The sequence below is a fragment of the Rhea americana genome, unplaced genomic scaffold (assembly GCF_003343005.1).
Source record: "Rhea americana isolate MKP2758 unplaced genomic scaffold, rheAme1 scaffold_95, whole genome shotgun sequence".
In the NCBI taxonomy this organism is placed as follows: domain Eukaryota; kingdom Metazoa; phylum Chordata; class Aves; order Rheiformes; family Rheidae; genus Rhea; species Rhea americana.
Window position 1 is genome coordinate 695,621 of NW_028187144.1, and position 15,117 is coordinate 710,737.

Below are 15,117 nucleotides of genomic sequence, written 5' to 3' on the forward strand. Positions count from 1 at the left end.
ACAACTTTTTATTTACACTGCTTGTTTTTGCTCTTTGTATTGCTATTTTACTTTTGCATGGATTTCACACTGGTAAATTCTATTTATTTTCAGAATAATAGTACATCAAAAAAAAGAGTTGTTTTATTATTTTTAATGAGCTTCTAAAAAAATCCTCCAGTAACTGGTAAAATAAGACTTTTAATAAACAGGTCTGGTGGTTATTTGGAGGGGAAGGTTTGGCTCCTTAGCATTTCATGGGTAACTTTTAAGTATCTCTGTGCATTCCATTGTCACGTCATGTGGACTGCTCGTAGACACAAAACTTCACTCCTTTGGCATTTGAACACGATGTAGAACAGCCATATAAGCTGCTGAAGTTTGTATGTTGCCCTGCACATGTGGTAGTATGCATCCAATTTTTTGTGGATGTGTACTACTAGATAGTATCTGGAACTTAGTGGTAACAACTATTTCAGAATAATCAACCCAAATGAGTTTTAATGGTTGCAGAAGAATATGAAAAGAAAAGAAGAGAAACGAATGGAGTATAGCAGAACTCACCTGAGACAGTAAGCCTATGAGCATCACTGTACAAGATCCAGTCCAAGATTTGCTGCAACCCGTGTAAAGATCCCATTAGCTTCAGGAGGGTTTGGCTTCAGGTCTTAATGTGAAAAACAAACACAGGAACAGGGCTCAGAGAAAGATAATACTGCAAGTTGATACACCATAGCTATGGTTTGCACCCTTCAGATCCTACCCATTCCTTTTGCAGCACCTCTGCCCCCAAATGGCCCAGGCTTCATCCCAGGCCTTCAGGGCATCACTCAGAAATCCTGGGTCACTGCTAGAGCTTCGTCTGCATGCAAAGGAGATGAGCTGAACAGTGATGYTCCCAAACGAGGAATTTAAGTACGCTGATTATTTAGAGTTAGAAAAAAGCACCAAGAAGAGATGGGTAGCTGAAGAAAATATTAGTGTATTACTGTTACAGCACAGCAACAGGTACGTATGTGTTCAAGCCTGATGTCTGCTTTAAGGATACCAAGATCATCTTTCAATCATGTGCATAAAATGGAGGTTTTAAGGACTAAAGATTTTATTTTCTGAGATGAAAATTAACTACAATGMTCCTGTTATTTTTAAAGCAGTTCACACTGAAGTGTATATAAACCATTTGACATGATGTAGCAGATGAATTCATAAGATTTAGCTCCTGCTCCCAGTTAGTTCTGCTCACTCTGGGAGGATCCTCCATGCTCCCTCTCCTTGCCCAAACATGTCTGTTCCTAGGAGATCCTGCAGGCTGTCAGACACCAGGAGGAGACTAGGGCCCTCAACACACACTGGAGCAAACCTGTACTTCTCATTAGGCAAAGGGAGAGATTCCTTTCACTGGTCGCTGGGTAAAAAGGAGTGATTGAGCGGAGCTGATGACACACTGCCACATTTGTTTCTCAAGAACAAAAGGCCATTTGGTCTGGGGAAAGCCTGACTGCTCATTGAAAAATGACACTGCTGATGACAACTGCTGGCAAACTTAGCAATATCTTGGGTGTAAAAGCACATAACAAAGAAAACATCCTACTGTTCAAAAACACATCACACATTTCAAAACTTGGACCCTCTCTGCATTCGAGATGAGCAGCTCTTTCTTCTCTCTCCCTGCTAACAGCATAAGCATTTCAGATGTATCCCTAAGACTCCAGGGCCTGGATGTTCCTCTTTGACTACTCACCAAACCCTCTGCTTCAGCTAGGCAAAGGAAGGAGTGCTGATTGCCTCTCCCAAGCTGCTGACAGCCCTTAATTGTGATTATAGTCACTGGGGCAGCACTAGTTTCTAAAGTTGGAGTTTTCAAGTGTTCAGTGTCCAGAGCTGAGGCCAGCACGGCAAATACTCAGTTCTCAGTAGCTCCTGTAATGACAGTGGCTCACATGTGGTTACTATTTCCTTTGAAAACCTGGCCCAATTATAGACACTGAGCTTTTCTGCAAATCTGGCCCTTAAAGCCTGCTCCTGTTCTCTTYGCAATCAGTGGCAATGTTCTGATTGACTTAATGGGGGCAGGCACAGAGACTTAATTAGAAAATTGGTAATTGCAAGGAAAGGAGAGAAGGCACAACAGCCTGTCAGATCTTCTGTAAGAAGCCAGCAAAGGAACTGGTTGTCTTTAAGACAGAGATTTTAGCCTCTCCAAAAAATGATAATATAGGATTTTGCCAAGACAGCCTTGAAGCTGCTCTTAAACAACTTGTATAATATTAATAATTGCTATTCAGTTCTAGAGATCTTTTAGATCTGCCCTTGGAAGAAAATATGAAACATGCTGAAACACTACATAGCACACAACCCTTCACAGCAATGAGTATTATCAACATTTCTTTTGTTCTGAGAGGTAATTAAAACTTTGCTTAAAACTCCCTATTCTTTGACAGAAAAAGATGGATCAACTCCAGGTATAATTTTCAATTAGTCCAAGTGGGGGCAGAGTGGCATTTTTCACCAGCTGTTGTGTTCTAGGAAGTTGTAAAAGTCTCAGTTCATTAATGTATGAAAACCCTAATACCTAGAGGGACACAGACACAACACTCCATTTTTTTTTCTTTGAGAATTTTTTGCAGTCATGGAGTCTAACAAACTCAGATGCTAACTCTATGCTGCTAAATACATCCACCTGAACAACGGGTCCCAGCCACAAGCCAAGATGTGCATGGTGGCTCACATCTATCATGCCAGGGCTAGGTCTCTAAAGAGCAGACTGGCCATGTTCACTCTGTGTAGCACTTGGCCCTATGTCTTCTCTGGGACTCACAAGGTATCCTTAAGACATATATATGCATATTTTCCTCCACCTTTTTAAAGTACATGAACTAGCAAGGGCTGCATTGCAGTCCAACAGAGGCATTTTTGCAGTTTGAACTGAGGGTGTGTCACATGCCTTGGGATAAGGACATATACGGGTGCATGACAGTGGAAGCACGGTGCTGTTAGGACAGTGTTAGAGGACTACGGAGCCTGGGAGAGGAAGGAGAAGAAGAAGAGTGAGTCCAGTCTCATCCATACTGCTTGGGAATTAATTATYCCTCAAGCAAAACATCCCCCAAACCATGTTTTAGTTTGATATGAACAGAAACAGTTGTTTAATACCTAAAGAGAGACTGAGAATCAACTAACATTTGTGTAGTATGGGCAATAATAGCATCAGAACCTACAAATATGCTGTGAGTTATTTGATAGGGCAGACATACTTAAAGCATCCAAGTCCTCGAGGGATTAGTTAATGTGAGTATGTTGTATCAGGACTAAACCTTGCAGGGTGACGTTATCTTGTTCTGTGCTCCARTAGGGGCAATGTCAGGAGGAGCTCCACAGACTTGTGGCTCTCTGGAGCCTCCCCCTTCTGTGGGCAGACAGGATATAGATACGTATCAGTTGCTGCCTGAGATAACTAACTCAGATGTTGGCAGCCAATAAATCAGAAGAATTCTCTGTCTCAAAAATCTCTCCCATTTGGGACAGTCTGCTATCTCAGTTTAATGCTAAGCTAGCACCAAACATGGAAGAAACCAAAAGCTGTAACTTTCTAACTTTCTAAAACTCCAGAATGGATTCTAATTCAGCTAACAAGTGTATCAACCTCAAACTCAGCATAAAAGGCAGCGTGCAACCAAAACTCTTGATGTGGATGGAAATTTTGCCTGTGAAAGTAATGCCAGGCAGGCCCTTCACTAGCACTACCCAATTATCAGGAAAACTCTGTTACGGCTTTCCACATTGTCTCATTGCTGTGATGGCTGGGTTAGCAGAGAGCAATCATTCAATCTCCACAACCTCCTGCTTCTGGAAGGACGATAAAAAAGCAAAACATTATGGGAGGTGACATAAGGATGCAGAAAGATCTAGCCATTAGGACAGGTTTCAGAGGCTGGCTTCTGAAATGAAGCTGTTCAGTCAGGCAGAGAGAATTTCATGGCTGAAATATTTATACATGGATGTGTCAACACAACGATGTGACGATTCCCTTTTGGGTGCATGTTTAGACCCTCACTATTGAAAAAAGCATATGAGTGTAAGCAGACATCTTTCAGATGAGTGTGCTCAGAGGTTGCTGCACTTGATCCTCACCCTGCATTCAAATCTCTTCTTGCAAATCGTATGTTCCCTGAGACTCCAGTGTTAAATAATGTAAGTAATACACTATCACTTCAYATTACTGCTTAAACCCCCAAATATTATAAGCTCCCATTGTCTGGATGTCTTAACATATTTTTGTGTCTGACTCATGGACAGCTTCTGCCATGCTTACTCATGTTGGTTAGGATCTCAATTCTGCGTAACCCAGCATCAATCTGAATGTTTTAGCCTGCAAGCCTGTGTCTCTGCATACTCCCTATTTATTTTCAGAGAGGTCCACCAACTACAGGGATGTACCTCTGGTCTGTGAGAACATAGACTGGAATGACAAATAAAACACACCAGAGCCATCACCTTTTTTTGCTTTGTACTAAGCTGTAGTCTGAGTGCCTAACAAATAACAAGGGTAAAATAAGAAACAAGAGAATAAAACACAACCTGGCTTATTGCATTTACTCACAGGCACTTCCACGGGCTTTTTGTTTTGCTTAGGACTTGCTAACATTTTTCAATTTGAAACCATACTTCCTGTAAAGAATGCAGCTACGGGGTAAGCAACCGTGGCACATTACTGCTCTAATAACGGCATACTGAGATGCACTGAGGGTTACACAGCCTGAGGTGAGGACAGTCTCTAACTAGCATTAAAAGGTGGGGCAGTGCTGCAGCTTTCTGACTGGATATTAATAATGGCAGGCATGCCCACATAACTTTCTGGTTTTCCTGTGTTTTGTATTTTCCCAGGGCTGGTTCTTGAGGAGAGTAACCAGGCAGATTTATACAGGCTGTGAGGTAGAGGGAGAAGCTAAAGGGATATCAGAGTAAGGGATTCAGAGTAGGAGGAGGGAACATTATCTCAGACTGTACACAGGACTCACACAAGCCGAACATCTGCTCTCTTCACAGTGAATGTCTTTATGTAACATCATTATAGCAGCCTAGGCTGTACAGTTTGGGTTGCTAATTGCATTTTGTAGGTGATGATTACAAAACTATTTCCATATTGCTTACAATTATATATTTACAGACATCATAGGATGTAGCTATAGTTCAGGTTGCCATTCATTTTCCATTACAGGAAATAATGTGCTGTCACTTAACACTATTGCCAAGCTGTTCCTTTCCGGGCCAGAAGTCTTCATTTTGAGCATTACAACCACGATGAATTATTTAGGAACACTTCAGTCAAAAAATCCTAGCCATTTGCAAGAACTAAATAAATTAAAATTGCCTTGGGTTGCCAGTGTTCAAATAAATTATTTCAAATGTTTTAATAATAATAAGCATTTTCAGATTTGGTGAAAAGGTTTGTCATTTAGCTGAATGATCACTGAATAGAAGAAGACACCTTTGTGAAGATGCGTCCTTTTGCCTTCTGAAAAATCTCATTTCACACACAGTACGTACCATATGCAGACAGTGCTGAGTTCAAAAGTTGTAACTCTGTGATGGGAAGCACCTTTCGTGTGAGAGTCTAATATTTATACAGCTTACTGAGAAAGTGTGAGACTTGAGCACTAGTCTTTTGTTGGTGCAAAGAGATTTGGAGAAATAAGCAACAGGCTATCATAAGGCTTGCCCTTGTGGCCAAGAAGGCCAACAGTATCCTGGGGTGCATTAGGAAGAGTGTTGCCAGGAGGTGGAGGGAGGTGATCCTGCCACTCTACTCAGCCAYGGTAAGGCCTCATCTCGAGTCCTGTGTCCAGTTCTGGGCTCCCCAGGACAAGAGAGACATGTTGCTCCTGGAGAGAGTCCAGCATAGGGCTACAAAGATGATCAGAGGKCTGGAGCACCTGCCCTATGAGGAACGGCTGCAAGAGCTGGGCCTCTTCAGCCTGGGGAAGAGAAGACTGAGAGGGGATCTTATCAGTGTGTATAAATACCTTAAGAGAAGGTGTCAAAAGGATGGGGGCAGACTCTTCTCAGTGGCGCCAAGTGACAGGACAAGGGGAAATAGGCAGAAACTGAACCACAGGAAGTTCCACCTGAATATAAGGAAGAACTTCTTTATTGTGAGAGTGACAGATCACTGGAACAAGTTGTCCAGAGAGGCTGTGGAGTCTCCTACTCTGGAAATGTTCAAAACCCACCTCGACACGATCCTGTCTAACATGCTCTAGTAGGCGGTTGGACTAGATGATCTCCAGAGGTTCCTTCCAACCTCAGCCATTCTGTGATTCTGTGATATATATATGGTCAAAAAAAGACAGAGTTCCTCCTTTCTTTCACTATCTCTGCTACTGAAACCAGGCAACTTAGGTTGTTGAAAACTTAGACTGGGTTCCTAAAGTAGGTTTTCTGTGTGTAGCCCTGCATACTTTGTAACACACATGCATTTATCTAACTTTTTCAAACTGAACTCTGTAATTGTACAGAGTAATTTAGCGTGTTTAAAAATGTAATCATACCTATAATGGTAATTTCTTTATGGCTAACATGGATTGTCCAGATGTGCAACTCCAAACAATTCTTTTGGACTTTATAGTACCAACACATGCTTCTGAGGAACTGAAGACATCTTAAATTCCCCTGCACCTATTTTAATGCCCACTTGGGCACCCTCTTGCACTGCTGTGCCCTTAGCAGAGAACTCCATGGGATTATATGTTACATAAAATACTGTTTGGTGGTGCAACAAGGTTATTTATGTTTACGCAAGAGCGTTCCTTCGATAATTTTCCAGAGCAGAAGGAACACAGAGGGGAGGCCGAGTCCTCGAGCACAACCTCTACCGCAAGCTGACATCTCAYTTGCAAGGGAGCCCGGGGAAACCCTTCCAGCTTGCTGTGGCTCCACACAGAGAGATCCCTTTCCTCGCTGGCTAATTATGAACGAAATAAATTGTAGGGGGGAGGGGAAGGAAACCAAACGCAAGGCAGCCGGCAGGGCGCCCTCCACCTTCCCCTTGCGAGGGTGGGCAGCCACCCCGTAATGGCGTCCCCACCCCGTTAATGGCGCCCCACGTCCCCCCTCCTCTAACCCCCCGTAATGGCGCCCCCCCGCCAGTCCCTTATCTAACGGCGGGCCGGGCCGGGCGCCTTTATGTAAGGGCAGAGGCGGGGCCGGCACGGCCGTGGCCGTGGTGGCAGCAGCGGTGGCAGTACCAGCACCATGTCCTGGTACCGCAACGCCGTGTGGTTCGTGAAGGGGCTGCGGGAGTACACGAGGTACCGCCGGCGGCGGAGGAACACGCCAGGAAAGACGAATTTCCTTCTGCAAACCTTCCTTCCTGAAGGCTGCCGCAGCGCCGCGGCCGCGTGTCGCCGCCCTCCCCCTCCCCGTCACGAACCGCCCTGGGTCTGGCCGCGACAGCGAAACCGCGGCGGTTTCGTTCGAGTCTCCTCAGGGGCTGAGCGGCGCTCTCGGGGCCCCGCATCAAGCTGCGCGGCCTGCCCGGCAAAATACTTCGAATTTTTGCCACATAACTCRAGTCCGAGGAGAGGGTAATGGGGAGGGGGGAGGCCGACGCAGAGCAAGTTTGCTGGGYTGGGGAGGGAGAGCACTTTTCAGCCCTTCCCGGCGCTTTTTGTGGATGGGTTTCTCGGTTTCTCACCGGTTTCTTTCGATTTATTTAGGAGCGGCTATGAGTCTGCGTCCAAGCGCTTCAGTGCCGTGGATATCGACGTGGATGTGGCTGGAAAATCCTTCCTGGTCACTGGAGCTAACAGTGGTATTGGCAAGGCAACAGCAAAAGAGATAGCGAAGAGAGGTGAGCCAGAGCGGTGATAACTCCCTGCAGCGCTGTATTACGGAAAAGATAAGTGGAAGCAAACCTGGCCTCCCAGCACGGATCCCGAAGACACAGTTCCCTAGAATGAGTGGCCAGAAAGGTTATTTTATGGGGCTGTTGATACGTGTTAGAGCTTTAAGCATGGTCAATAATATGAAAACTGGGAATAATGAAACAAAACGAAACAAAACAAGGCGGAGAAGATCTACAAATTATTTCTTAAGTGCAAATTTACCAACATTTTATGTATTATCATGGCATCTAAAAATCTCAGTGAGGAATCAAGCTCCATTTAAGGCCGATTCAGTACAAGTAATAGCCTGGCAGAATTTAAACTGTTTTGAAGAAGTTACAAATGTATTATATGATGGAAGAGAACAGCTGACTTTGCTAAACTGAGGTGGGAGAATATAAAAGAACCAAAGGAGTTGTACTTGGTCTTAACAATACTAACGTGGAGTTTGTGCCCCTTAACCGATTACATACAATTATTTCTTCCATTGCTGTCTCTAAGCTAGGATGGTGTGAACTGGAGCTAGCTAGTACTTAAGGCTAGTACTTAAGGCTAGTACTTAAGGCTAGTACTTAAGGCTAGTACTTAAGGCTAGTACTTAAGGCTAGTACTTAAACCTAATCCTTTTCAGACTTTCAGAGCTGTCAAAATAATTCCCCTTGTGCAAGAATGACAAGAGTTTTGACATGTAGAATAAAAGGGAGGAGCTTATGGGGCTCTTTTCGCATGCCTAGGCTCTAGCAACTGGCTTATGAAGGAGTTAGGGCTTGGTTAACTTCAACTAATTCAAAATTATTAGCATCAAAGAGCCTTTGGCTTGAAGATCCCTGTTAGTGCCAGTGCATGATTGATTTCAGGTTCCCAGTACTGCAGTAATACATAATAGCCATGTTACTTAAAGAGTTGCTTTGTCTGATGGCTGTTTCTGTCACAAATTGGTTCTGTTTGGCAGGTTTTGCACTCTTTCAAAATGGCTGGATTTCTGGGAGTTTGGTCACTGTGGCTAGTATTTGGAGCCCAAAGGATAGTCTTGGGCTCAAGCCTCTTGCCTGATACACTCATTAGGCACTGCAATGGATATGAAGTTAAAATGACTGTCTGTGTCTTCTTGACTCCATCCTTAGATGTGCCACTCTAGAACTTCATGTCAGCTATGTGGACTTCAGCTCCGAGTTAAATCTCTTCAAGTACATCATGACAAGAAAATAAGGAATTTAGACTTAACAAAAGAATGTCAAGGACATACAGTCAATGTAGTTTGACATATGGCCACATTGATATTTTACTTTATGTTGGCTTTTTCAAGCATGGCAGAGCACTATAAATTACTGCAGTCTTGAGATGTCACTTTCTCTTTCTGAATTCAGCTTTCCTGTGAATCAGAGTTGTAGGGGTATTGCAAGTTGGGGCTTTCCTGTGTGTCTTGTGAACTGCAAATTCTAGTTGATGCAGTCCTATCCTAGCCACTCTTTACAGTTCCCATGTTCTATTTAAGTTTCAACAATTTCAGATCTTTGCTGTGAAAAATACATTTGAATGCCTTTCCTGGCCCGTGGGTCACACCACAACTCTTAGCAGCAAGAAAATGTTCCTATTTTGAATCAAAATCACCTCCATTGTAGGACACTTCTCCTTATGGACTAAAAGAACATTCCTGATCAGCCTGAAGGCCAGCAACTCTTTCATTTGTTTAATTTGTACATGCACACATTACTTGTTCCATCTTCTATACTGTCCCTTTTGCTAGGAAGAACTCTTTGAACATCTGCAAATGTATTTCCTTACCTGCCTTTCGATCTCTAATTAAAGCCTTCCTTTGCAGTGAAGTGTCCAGACAGAGAAGCATTGGACAGCTCTGCACATCTTGATGCTTGTCTTCTCTCTAATTAATTTAAGCTTCCTGAAGCAAAGAGTGTTTTTCATTCTAGTCTGTATACATTCAATGCCTGTCTTTGCAGGGTCCCTTTCTTGCCAAGCACATTTATAATGCAAACTGAAGATGGAAAGCTGTATTAAAAATTAATGACTGTCCTGCATATAGTTATCCTAGGATGAGGAGCTTCCCCCCACTGCCTGCAGCTGTGCATTCATTATAAGTAACCCAACCAGCTCTTGCAGTGTGATGGAGGAATCACACCTTATTGGAAATTTTGGAAGATCCTTCAGACTTAYTGCCCCCTGTCAGCTGCATGCCAAGGATATTGCTGTAATGTCGGGAGAATTATTTTTGCACTGACCACCAACTGCTTTATCAGACCCCAAAGGCTGTATAGCATATGGATGAATGATGGCTCTGTTGCTCAGTCACTTGGTATGTCTTGTATTTGAGTTCCAAGCACTGGAAGAGTGATGTTTGGGATTAGACTGCTTGTGTTTTCTAGCAGTGGACTGCTAACAACCCCTAGAAATAATTTAAAAATTTTAAGCACCTCCTTAAAAATAGCTAAAAGTCCTGTGACTCAAACATTAAAAATTCCTTGCTATGATYAGAAAGCAATATATAGAAATAAAAGAGAATGCCTACCTGTACTTTAGTTTGGTTTCTGAAGTTTCTTTAATATGCCAAAGCTGTGATAGATATCCAGTTCTTAGAGAAGGGCCTTGTCCTGCATATTGTTTTCATAGAAATGTTGGTTGGAAGTGACCTCTAGAGGTCATCTTGTCCAACATCTTGCTTGAAGCAAGACTGTTGCCAACACTAGGTCAAATCAGGCAATAGCTTTGACTAGCTCTATATTGAAGCCTCTACAAGGACGGAAATTCCACAACCCCTCTGAGGCAACCTGATGAAATGCTGTGCTCATCTCCTAGTGAAAACTTTTTTCTTAATGCCTGACCTGAACCTCCCAAGCTGCAATTTGAGACTGTTTTTGTTACATTCTCTGCCACTGCTGTGAAGAATTCTGATATCTGGCCTTTTATTCCCCTTTTCACATAGCTATTCAAATCACTGGTGTTGTTCAAGCCCTTTACTGTAGTTTGTAAGGCATGTACCGTGAGAAGCTTTTATGATACAGATGTCTTAGCTTTAATTTCCAGTGCAGCCCTGGTGTTTCACCAGTACTAAACATGACATCCAGACTCAACGGAAGATGGTTTAAGCAGATGGCACTGCAGTGGCCTATGCACAGCCATGCTTGGAAGCCTATTGCCACAGGATATTTCCTCCCTGGTGCCTCCCTTTGCAGTGACCAGAGCCAAGCAGAAATCTTGCAGATATCTTTTTATGTCCACTCATTGAGTCCTGAATGTTTTATTTAAAATACTGTTACCTCAACACTTTAGCAGTCCTTTTTGGCATTCTTGGTGTGTCCAGTTTGCCTGGTGGTTTGGCTGGGAAGAGGTAATTGCCATAAGGAATGAGCAAGGCTGGCAAACCTGAGTCTATGGGGCATTTTGGCCCTAACTCGGGTCTTTGCTCCCAGCTTTTCAGCAAGTGTCGTGGGAGCTGCAAGAACTGTACGGAGCTGAGCTTCAGCAGCACTGATGAAAAACCATCACTTTGCTTTTGGAGGTTCAACCCTGGGACTGTAGGTCTGTGTGCACCTTGGGAGCACTTTTCATGTTGGGAAGCACTTGCAATACTTCAATGAATGCAACAGTTTTATCAGTGTTTCCAGTGCTACCAGTAGGCTGTGGATTTCCCTCAAACTGGAAGCAATCATGAAAGGTTTTAGTTTTCAGCTGACTTGTATCAAAAACTAACTTCAAGCAAAAACTGCAAATTGGAAATCACCTCCTGTCCATCTATTTTTGGTGACCACCCCCATGCACATTTAGTAATTGTCAAATGTGTTTCTTATTGAAATCCACCAGGTGGCACAGTTCACATGGTTTGTCGAAATAAGGAAAGGRCTGAGGAAGCCAAAGAAGAAATTATGACAGAAACGGGTAATCAGGTGAGCTGTTATTCAGTCTTTTGTTTACTCTTAAATATATTGCTAATATTAAGACCTCAGAGACCTTGAGATATTTTCTTTCATTGTTTTGCAGTTGTATTTTTAATAGCATTTTCATAAAGACGTGTGACATTMACAGTTTCTCATCTCTGTAGGTTAAAGTAGTTTAATTTCACTAGGTAATGTTTTCTGTGGTTAATAACATCACCAGGAGCATGCTGTTTTACTTAATAGTTGCTGTTCATAAGTTTGTGATATCCTGCTTACTATTGCTGATTCCTAATCATGTGGCTGAGGCTTTTTAAGGTTAATGTGTTGCAACACTCTTGCAACAATGTCTATCAGTTTGCAGCATTAGAGTTCAAGGTTTTATGTGTATGGGTAAGGTGCCCATGATTTGCTAAGGTTGCCTCCTCTGCTCTGTGAAGTCCTGTGGACAACCCTAGTTCCATGTACTACAAACATTTCCATCTCATTTTCTTTTCATATTTCTTCCCTACCTCCTCCTTTCTGCTTACAGTTTCTATTTGCTTCTGCATATATCACTCTGTAGTACAGCCCTGTAGCTGTCACTGTTGCTCTGCTAATTATTCAGGAGGGGGTGCTTGTGGAGAAGGGCTGTCAGTGTCTTTCTACCTTGAATGGAGGAGAACTATCTTCTTATTAAATAGTGAGTTGGCTCTTGAACACAATATTTTGATTCCAGGAAATGTTTTTAATGTGGATCAAAAATTCTTTTTATGCTTAGAGATACCGTATTGCCTAAATTTATGCTCTTTGGTTTCAGCTCCCTAGTGTGACACTATCGGCTGCGAATATTACACTTCAGTTCTTTAATGGAGGTGAATTAAATCAGTCCTTATGTAGAAATAAATACTCTCCAGTTGTCTATGACAGCATAATCCCCTGGCTACAATAAGATACAGTTGTGGAAGGACTGGTGATTATCAGAGTTAGCTCCCTTTCTAACTCAGAGGAGAATGGCAATAAACAGCCATGCAGTCAGATGACCTGGAGAACAAGGATGGGTTACATGACCTCTGATGGCTCTTTTCTATTCTGTTGCTGTCACTTGAGGAAACAGATAGACGCAAATAATGTTCTTCCTCTAAACGCAGCACAGTGACTGGATTTTCAGTTTTGATAGGCTGCAGATCTATAGGTTCTCTAGTCATGAATGGGTACGGGAACACTGCAGAATTTRTGCATGATCCAGAGCACAGGGCAGTTATACAGAAAGAAGTATTCAGTGAAGTGTTAGACCAGCTGTGTAAGAGGCCTCATGGGACATGTGACTGCACTGGAAAAAGTAATTTTAATAAGGAGTCCATAAAAACATCCTTCTTTGTAAAGATTCATTCAGAAGCAAAAGAGTTCTTCCAAGGAGATAATAAACGACTTTATCTACAATTTGACAAGCCACATCCAGACTTACCTTGCTGGGGTCCTGTTCCTGATCATCTGGATGGAGATGCTATTGCAGTGTACACTGGAGACTTYTTCTACCTTGACACCAGTAGTAAATAGAGCGTACCTGAGTTTAGCACAGAGGCACAGTTATTGTGTGGCAGGAGCCTGCACCTAGACCTGCAAACTTGGAAGTTCTGGTCTGCTAAAGTAGATCTAGTTGTGGAGATTGGGTCTTACTTTGAAAATGACTTTGCTACCATGGAGGACTTCTTTAGGGAACAGAGGTAAGGGTCATTTCTCTGAGACAGTATTACAATCTTCAGTAGATAAGTGTTGATTCAGATCTCTCTCCATCTCTAATCATGCTGAAATCATTTGTAGTGTTGAACACATCCCCAGTAATTTCCAGGTCATCTGTTCCAGTGGTAATAAGTCTAAAAGTGAGAGGCTTCTGGGCAGAAGCTGTAGTGCAGTGTCAATTTTTGGTCAGAAATAAACATTGTGATGAGAAATTCTGACTTGCCTCAACTAAGGAACTGAAATCCAGCAGGTAGAGAGAAGAAGTCATATGTTTTTGTCTTCAGGAAAGCAGAATTACAGATTGGGAATGATGCCTTATAATTTTCCTGGCTTCTTCACTTATCTCTTTTGCGTGTATAATAAGTATTTAAAGAAACAGTTTGGCAAGAGGGGAGATATTTTAATGAAGATTCATTGTTTCTTTCTTTTTTTTTATGTAACACATTTTCTGCATAATTATCTTGGAACTACCTTTTCCTGGGATGTGCCATAAGACTTTCTGTGCTATGTCTTTGAGACTAAGTGCTATCTAGAAGCAGAGCAGTATTTGATGTGCCTTTTGCATGCTGATAAATGCCACTGTGCTTGTACTGGATAGAACACAAATTTTCAGAAAACAAGGGATTTGTCTGTAACAAACAGTGAAAGGGTTTTGCTGTTTTGGAGAGAGGAAATATTTATAGCTCTAGTGGGTAAGAAATACAACTTTGCTTTCAAGTAAAGGTTTTCCTTTTTTATTTTGTTGCATCAACATCCCTGCCTGTAGTATTTAAAACATTGCAAGACTGTTGTGACCTGGAGCACTTAATGGGGACTTGGCAGTTCATGCAGTAGTAATGTGAAAGAGGTTGCAGAAAGGACCTGAAGTTGCTTGAGAATGCTGAAGAAGGCAGAGCGATGCATCGCAATGCGTGCTGTCCTGCACTGGTTGGAGTGATTGTGCCTGGCACGTGGGAGGCCTTGGACCCAAACAGAGCTACAGAGGATATGGCAGATCTTGGGCAGCAAGGAGTGCCTACTTTCTCCCCAAGCCTGGGTCAGAGTGTGATGGTGGCCTTATCTCTTTGCTGTGGTTGAGGTGCTGAGCTGCAGGAGGTGAGCAGGCTTCATAGCTTCAGTGAGGATGAACAGAAGATAGATAGGGTCTTTGCACAGAGTAAAAGTGCACAAACCCCTCATTACATGGAAAGAGAGATAGCTAGATGCTGTAATCAAATGAGAAACTCCCAAGATAGGGAAGGCTGGAAGCTTGTGGCTACTGGTAACAGAAGGCAGATTCCTTCTCTGTCTGCAGRTGTACATTTACAGGATAGGCATAGTGCCATGGTAACAGTAAAGGAAGAACAAGCTCTGCAGAGCTGGCTGTCAAGCCAGCTGAGCCTGAACTGTGTGTTGACACCAAGATGAAGCAGTGTGTGGTTGAGATCGGAGATTCCCTCCTGTGTGGGATGGTGGCACTCATCTGCCAACCTGGCTTGACTTCTTGGAAGGTTTGTTGCTTCTTGGGGACTCAGATTTAGGGTACTGTGAAGAGTCTGCTAAGGCTTATGTGGCCCTCTGACTTGTATCCCTTGTTGCACATTAAAATGGGCACCAATGAAGGTAAACACCTTGAGTGTATCAAGAGTGACTACAGAGCTCTGGGA

General features: G+C 42.9%; 1 protein-coding gene across 2 annotated transcripts in view; it reads left to right on the top strand.

Moving 5' to 3' along the window:
* Positions 1–7,169: 7,169 nt before the first annotated feature.
* The window catches only part of DHRS12 (dehydrogenase/reductase 12), a 30,613-nt gene continuing 22,665 nt past the window's right edge, over positions 7,170–15,117 (top strand). Inside the window, exons 1-3 of one of the 2 annotated variants that reach the window (XM_085324984.1) lie at positions 7,170–7,286; positions 7,695–7,828; positions 11,679–11,761. In XM_085324984.1, coding sequence (XP_085181110.1) covers positions 7,231–7,286; positions 7,695–7,828; positions 11,679–11,761 — 273 coding nt within the window. In that variant the 5' untranslated portion in view covers positions 7,170–7,230. The remainder of the gene's footprint in view (positions 7,287–7,694; positions 7,829–11,678; positions 11,762–15,117) is intronic. The other variant, XM_085324983.1, reaches the window with a different exon arrangement.